Genomic DNA, 7,686 nt, shown 5'->3' on the forward strand with positions numbered 1-7,686 from the left:
ACTTTCTCCTCTGTCTCTTTCTTGTCAATATGTAGAAAGAGATATACCAAGACACCAGCGTCTACTGTCTCTTTCTTGTCATTGCGACCGTCAGGGAGCAGTTTACTATGAAAACCTCCACCGTCCGTCCGTCCGTCCGTCCGTCCGTCACACCTTTGTGACCATCAACAAACGTCACACCTTTGTTGATGTTTAAATCGAAGAGTCTTAGGCTGTGTCCGAAATCCACCCTATTCACTAATGTAGTGTACTAAAATGGGGCTCCGCCATTTTGAACTAGTGTCCGAATGTATAGTGAGCATTTTTGTACCCTAATATAGTGTACTGAAGTATCCCACAATGCATTTGGATTTATAGTGAGGATTCGATGGTCACTATTCAAGCGCTATTCAAGCCCTGCCGCCCCACAATGCACTGCGCTACGGCCGCTGTCTCGCGCTTTGAGCACGCACATGCGGTGTGCACGCGCACACGCACACTGCAGGTTCGTCTCTGCGTCTCTGTATGGCAGGAGGCGTAGCCACCTGTTGCTGAGCAAACGCAACAGAACCGCTCGTAGCAGAACCACCGGCTAAAGAAAACAACTGTCCACAGCATTGTCACCAGAGAACAAAATTTGCTTTTCATCATTTAATGATGAAAACAGCTCTAAAGTTGTTTATGAAGAGAACATACGAGAATAGACGCTGGAGGCTTTTGTTTTTCGATCTTTTCTTCCCAACCTTCCACAGCTGATAATAATCATGATAAAATAATGTTATTTAAATTAGCAAGAATAACCTATTTTATCACAAACATGGGTGTATGTCTGCATGTGAGACAAATGAATGTGGCATAAACATTATTCATTCATTGATTCACCAATGAATGAATACAATTTAAAACATATAGGCCTATACATTTTTTAACATTATTTTATTGAATTGTGATGAATAAAAACATAATTATATTTGGCCTATTTCTCATAATAACAACGCAACATGTTGGTATGTTATTTCCAATCCACATTGGGGAGTTGATGTACAAGCTCACAACGTGTTGCTTCGCCCCCTGTTGAGAGCTTGTAGATCGGCTATTAGGTGAGTTTAGGAATCACGCATTATTTATTGCTCCAAAAGCCAGCGCTAGAGTGTTTTAACTGTGCGACAGCGATGACGCAACCAGATGGCGACGGGGTAGTGTCCGAAATGCGCTGATTTGTTCACTACTGTAGTACGCTACATCTGGATCCCTCATTTAGGGTTAGGGAGTAGGGAACGTGTTCCGCATTTCGGACACAGCCTTGGTCAAATACTTCTGTTGGTTTCTGCACTGATCATTTATACAATTCAGCTGTGTTTGCTCGTGTCATCATGATGAGGTCATAAATCAGCCATGCCCAAATATAGATTTTACGGGTTTACATGCTTACTCAGTTATTCGTTATGTGAAAGTCCTATGACGTCTATGATATCTGACATCATCATACATACATTCCCTTTTATGCCCATAAATGGAGATCCCCTCTGTAGAACCAGCCACTGACATCACTGTAATGTCAGGGGAACCAAATCCCTTTTATGCCCATATGGAGATCCCTGTGATGCCAGGGGAACCAAATCCCTTTTATGCCCATATATGGAGATATGGAGATCCCCGTGTTGCCAGGGTAACCAAATCCATTTTATGCCCATATATGGAGATCCCTGTGATGCCAGGGGAACCAAATCCCTTTTACGCCCATATATGGAGATCCCTTATGTCATCAATATTAAGCCCATATCTGTGAATATCTTTGGGTACCAGATGTCTCCATATATGGTTAAATGGTCCGATATACATCACTGGCCAGAAGACCAAGAAATGGTGCAACCTCGCCCTTTGCTTTTCTCCCTATAGGCATCTTACTGGTAGGTAGTTTAATGAGGAATGCAGTATGGTGGTAGGTAGGTAGTTATGGCCTTTGATGTAAGATTTTCACTTTCTAGGATAACTATATTTGCTATTCCCAGATGATGCCCTTTTAGGGTACCCCTCATGCCCATATATGGAGATCCCCAGGCTTTACTAATTAACATAAGTTTTATGCCCATATATGGAGATCAGTGTCCCAATGTCATCAGATATATGGGCATAAATGGACACAGGCAAACTAGATGGGCTGTATGGATATCCAGATGTGTGATGTAAGTGTTTTATTCCAAATGTGGCACCCCACAGACATATTTCCAGAAACAAAATCCCTTTCATGCCCATATATGGAGATTTCTGATGTCATCAATCCCAGGCCCTGTAAAAAACATGGTTGCTATGGTATGAGCAACTTATGTCTCCATATATGGAGATTCAACTTCAATGAGTAACCATGGCAAACTGTCAACTGCCCGTATGTCTTGATAATTGGTAAAACAAACTTTTGGCCTATTTGTGGAGATAAGCGACCAACGGTCGCTTATCTCCCGATTAGGGAGTCTTACTGGTGTAGACACCAGTGTGTGTGTGTGTGTGTGTGTGTGTGTGTGTGTGTGTGTGTTTTTATAAGATTCTGAAATCTTAACTCCCGAGCCCCCATCTTTTTGAGGTGTTTGTATTTTATTGGAGTATTTCCAATTTTCAGTACTTTTACTTTCACACAACTACATTTACTTAGCCTAAGTAATGTACACAGTGTACCGTTTTGAGGTATATGTACTTTACTTGAGTATTTCCAATACTTTTTCTTCTACTCCACTACATCTCGGATCCAATTATTCAATCCAATTACTTTTACTCCTCTACATTTATTTGAAAACTTTAGTTAGGTCTAGTACTAGTTACTTTGCAGATATAAATTATAATAGCCAATTATAAAACATACATAAACCACTTTAGCCCTATTTTATACCTTGCCGCGACGCGTTGCGAGCTTGTAGATCTGCTATTTTCAAACATTTTGTACTTCTACTTTTGGTACTTGAAGTAACCTACATTTTGATGCCAACACTTTCATACTTTTACTCAAGTACATTTAGAATTCTGGACGTTTATTTTTAACAGAGTATTTATATATTGCAGTAGGCCTATTGATACTTTAACTTAAGTAAGTACGAAAATGTAGTAGGCCTACTTTTTTCCACCACTGCATCTCAGAGGCAAACGTTGTACTTTTACTCCACCTAAAAGTAAGTAGGCTACTTCTTCCACAAGCCTGCCAGTGATGCTTGCTGACCCCTCCTCCCATTCACCCAGCATCACTGGCCCCGCCCACTGAGACCCATGCCATTGAAATCCACAGCCCACAGCTGCATCCACTTCCACTGATTCTCCTAGGCCAGCCAGGCCATTTCCCTCTCACTCGACCGAGCAGCAAGACGCTAGTATCATCGAAATCTTGCAACAAAAAAAAACGAACCAAAGGTAATTATTATTCCTGCTTTGTATTTCATGCAAACAAACTAAAAAAGTCATTGTTTCTGCTTTGTAATGCACGCAACCCATCTCTAGAGTCGTGTTGTAATGCTATGTGCCAGCTGTATCGTGTAAGTGTTGTGTTTGTTACGGTTAGCTGCCACATGGTGATGTTAGCCTAGCCTAGGTGATGTTAGCCTAGCTTGTTACTGCTCTTTCCCTCGTCTTTTACTTTATTGCTCTTGAGTGTACTCTTGCTCTCAAATTTAATTCTTGAGTGTTTTTCTTTCTCTCAATGTGAATTTACACTCGAGTTACAGACCCATAAGGGTTCGTTTGGTTCCTATTTAGTTCGGGACCCCTCGAACTCCCTCAAGGACCCCTGGGGGTCCCGGCACATTTTAAGAACGAATGGATTATAACACCAGGCATGCTTATTAAAGGCACATTTGTGGGCTTGTGTTTTTCTTGCTCTCAATGTGAATTTACACTCGAGTTACAGACCCATAAGGGTTCATTTGTTTCCTATTTAGTTCGGGACCCCCTCGAACTCCCTCAAGGACCCCTGGGGGTCCCCGCACATTTTAAGAACGAATGCATTATAACACCGGGCATGCTTATTATAGGCACATTTGTGGGCTTGCGTTTCTGTAAATGTGGCTGTAGATATTGTTAGTTGCGGTTGCGTTTTATTAAGTGTAGGCCTAGTTGCTTATTTGGTCATGCCCACTTTTATATCAAGGACCCCCTTCAATTTAATACAAGTGTCCACGGACCCCCACACGCCCCATTTAATTATTTTGTGACCAGGTTTTGTGTCATGGGCCAAATAAGCAGCACCAGAGTTGTAGAAGAGAGAGTTACGTCACTTACGTCGACTCCCATAGTAAGCGTGTACTCTATGGTGGGAAGCTAACTTAGCCTAGCTTACTGGAGCCTGTTCTCATTCTTAGAGAGCCTCTGCCCCGTCCGCCCCCATTCAGTTTTCACTCGCTGGTAAGTAGACTAAATTAACGTCTTTTTCACTCTTTTAATAATGTTATCTACCTTAGAGAGGCCCGTGAATGCGTTACAATGGTGAAAAGGACGTGATTTGGTCTACTTCCAGCGATTTTAAATGCCTCGGCTAGAATGGGGGCGGACGGGGCAGAGGCTCGCTAGGAATGAGAACGGCTCCATGCGAAGCCACTTCCGGTCTGCGGCGAGTTCAAAGCGTGACGCCACTCATATAGAACGCTCTGAGCAGCACCATGCTTGGCTTGATTTGTCAAATTACCCACACCTGCGGAATTCTCCCCACCTGCTATTTGATTAGTTGGTCCCACTTTCCAGTCAGTTTGCACTCCCAAGTCAGGCATTTACCAGCGCACAGGATTTATACATTCATAAATGTAAACCTTCTCTTGTTTTAGACAAACCATGTCTGACGAGGGTAAGCTGTTCATTGGTGGGCTGAGCTTCGACACGACAGAGGACTCTCTGGCAGAAGCCTTCGGCAAATACGGAAACATTGCCAAAGGTAAACGACTTGCAATGCATATGAGACGCCACAAATTCATTTTCATTGATTTATCTTTGCTGTATTAATTTTTTTATTGTTTTGTCTACAGTTGATGTCATCAGAGACAAAGAGACAGGCAGGTCTCGTGGATTCGGCTTTGTGAAGTACGACAGCGTAGATGATGCAAAGGAGGCAATGGAAGCAATGAATGGACAGGTGAGTTGATGAAATATTGTCGGGTGGGTGGGTGCTGGTGGCCATTTTGCAAGGCACATGGTGGCCTGGTGGTGCAACATGGTACTGGACCGAATAAAACGCAACTGACAAACTGGCTAACTTGTCATTTCAGAATCTGGATGGCAGGACGATCCGTGTCGACGACGCTGGGAATGGCCGTTCCGGAGGCGGAGGTGGTGGTGGTTCCAGGGGCAGGGGAGGATATGGAGGTGGCGGAGGATACGGTGGCGGAAGAGGTAGAGATTTGTTTACTGTATAGATGCTCCGATTGCAATTTTTGGAGCCGATACCGATCAACTGGAATCAGTATCTGCCGATACAGATATTCCCGATCACGGTGTCAAATCCATAAATTTGTCTATTTATTGCATTAATGTAGCAGCATTTATATATTTAATGATTCTTCTTACAAAACATTGACATTGTATATTAAGTAAACATTAGGAGATTGCAGGCTGAGGTCCTTTAGTGTCCAATTCAACTTGTAGGAGTTGAGGTAACATTCAGTCCCACAGATAAATATTGTGAAAATAGCTGATCTAGCTTGTAGATCGGCAAAGCCGATAGAGGTATTAACGGCCGATCGCGATCACTCACTGATCAATCGGCACTTATCTAGTTTACCGTGAATGATTTAATGAGGCTTCCCTTCTCTGGCACATTTATTCTTAGATTGATGACATGTTAAATGTGTTGTCTCCCCCTTGTATTTGTGTAGGTGGAGGAGGATATGGAGGAGGTGATAGGAGCTATGGTAGCGGTGGAGGAGGTTATGGTGGCGGCGGCGACAGGAGCTATGGTGGCGGCGGTGGTGGAGGCTATGGCGGTGGCGGCGGATACAGGAGCGGTGGTGGCAGGGACAATTAGTAAGGAGAATCCTTAAATGTAGGAATAACTAGTGAATTTCACACCTGTGTACACTACTTCATCCCGCTAATGTTAATGATTGTGTCTTTGTCTTTACAGTTAAGGGATTGTCCTTCCGGAGGAGCCTACAGGGACGGATATGACATGGTAAGTACTAAGTAGTGGGTGTCTGTTAGTGTTCTTGCTGCTCCGGTCCCCTTACTGCTCTGGTCCCCTTAACTCAAAACCTCCATGGGACAATTTATTTTTAACCAGGTTGTTGCAACCACCCCTGACATCCTATATTTTGGGCATGCTAAAATAGGTGAAAAATGTTATTGCAGATGTACAGGTTCAAAGCATGTCATAATGTGCCATGTTGTGAACGTGCAGCTAACATTTGACTTTTGGGCTGGATTTAGACTGCAGTCAAAAGTAGCCTGAATCAGATCTGAGCCACATCCAGATTGGAATCTGATTGGTTTAAATGGTCACATGTTCACATGGAACAAATCACATTCCAATCTGGATGTGACACAGATCTGATTCAGGCTAGATTTGACTGCAGTCTAAATCCAGCCTCAGACTTGAATGGTTAAACAGTGTGGAGCTGACACAATTTGCAATTTCAATCCAAATAAAACTGGCGCCTCAACAAAGTCTCCGCTAATATTCACTAACTTCAATTAACAGCCTACTAAAGTTTGTTCTCAACCCATTTAGACCTGAAATGCATCAGTGTCACTCTAGATTCTAACCACTTGAACCATTTTATGCTTTAGCTATTAAAATGGCAGATACAAGCTTGCAGCTGAGCTTGTAGATCTGCTATTCTTGTTGCAAATGTTTTTAATATCTTTAAAGCAAACCTTTTTAAGTCTTAATCTTTCTCAGGGTCCCTTGAACATGTTTTAAGATGGGGGTCCGGTCAACACACAATAGAAACGTGTTTTTTCAAAAGCCTAAGACATTATAGAATCTGGTCAATATTCAAAGACTTGAATAAATGTTCATGATTTTTCAAAAATGTAAGATCTACTACAAGCTCGCGGCGTGGCACAAAAGAGTAGGATGTCGAACTCTTGAACTTGCCTAAACTTCAGTGTTTTTACTTGTGTAATTTTCTTTTCTCCTCAGCTGCAAACGACCGAATCTGAATTCATCATCCCTTGGCTGGCTGTGTTAAAAGACCAAGAAGAATGTTCTCATGTTGCTGTTGCCCTGACTTTTGTTTTCTACTACCAAAATTCATTCCATTAGCTGGCTGTTAAGATGCGCTCCTCCAGGAAAATGTTACTGTAGCCTTTTTTTGTTTACATATTCCCAAATCAAATTGTTATGTTGTTGCACTAGAGGTCTCCACAGGTCCAATATGACTGAGATGTTATTTGCCTACAAGTTGTCTAGCTTTAAATGAGACTTGATTTCTTTCTTGCCTACTTGCAGTTTGTAAATAAATGCACGTTTTCTTTAGATGTGTGTAGTAATCCTTCCTAATGCTAATCCAATCGTCATTTTTCTTGAACCTTATCAGCTTTGAGATTCTATTGTACTTAGCAAAACTGATCAACTGGGCCAACCAGTAACTTTTGGCTTAAACATTCACAACCAACTTGTAATGTCCTGGGGAGGTGCTGGGGTAGAAACAAAATGGCAGTCCTCGACCTCGGTGTATTAGCAGGACCATATCAGTCACCAGGAAAAAGGGCTGTTTTCAATGAGTAATGGTCAATGTT

The 7,686-nt window shown here is 42.3% G+C and overlaps 1 protein-coding gene across 1 annotated transcript; it reads left to right on the forward strand.

The window, feature by feature from the left end:
* Positions 1-3,254: 3,254 nt before the first annotated feature.
* On the forward strand, positions 3,255-7,423 carry LOC308286259 (cold-inducible RNA-binding protein-like). Its single transcript, XM_080727242.1, has 7 exons — positions 3,255-3,375; positions 4,779-4,885; positions 4,977-5,083; positions 5,217-5,340; positions 5,823-5,970; positions 6,071-6,118; positions 7,088-7,423. Exons 2-6 carry the CDS (start codon positions 4,786-4,788, stop codon positions 6,072-6,074), a joined length of 483 nt encoding a protein of 160 aa, XP_080583368.1. The 5' UTR covers positions 3,255-3,375; positions 4,779-4,785; the 3' UTR covers positions 6,075-6,118; positions 7,088-7,423.
* Positions 7,424-7,686: the final 263 nt, after the last annotated feature.

Source organism: Nannobrachium achirus (assembly GCF_963921795.1).
Source record: "Nannobrachium achirus genome assembly, chromosome: 5".
In the NCBI taxonomy this organism is placed as follows: domain Eukaryota; kingdom Metazoa; phylum Chordata; class Actinopteri; order Myctophiformes; family Myctophidae; genus Nannobrachium; species Nannobrachium achirus.

Excerpts from the sequence above, each read along its gene's own strand:
- LOC308286259 (XM_080727242.1), top strand. The coding sequence starts at position 4,786 with ATGTCTGACGAGGGTAAGCTGTTCATTGGTGGGCTGAGCTTCGACACG. Across the intron at positions 5,084-5,216 it reads TGGAAGCAATGAATGGACAG|AATCTGGATGGCAGGACGAT; the intron begins GTGAGTTGATGA and ends TTGTCATTTCAG. Across the intron at positions 5,341-5,822 it reads AGGATACGGTGGCGGAAGAG|GTGGAGGAGGATATGGAGGA; the intron begins GTAGAGATTTGT and ends GTATTTGTGTAG.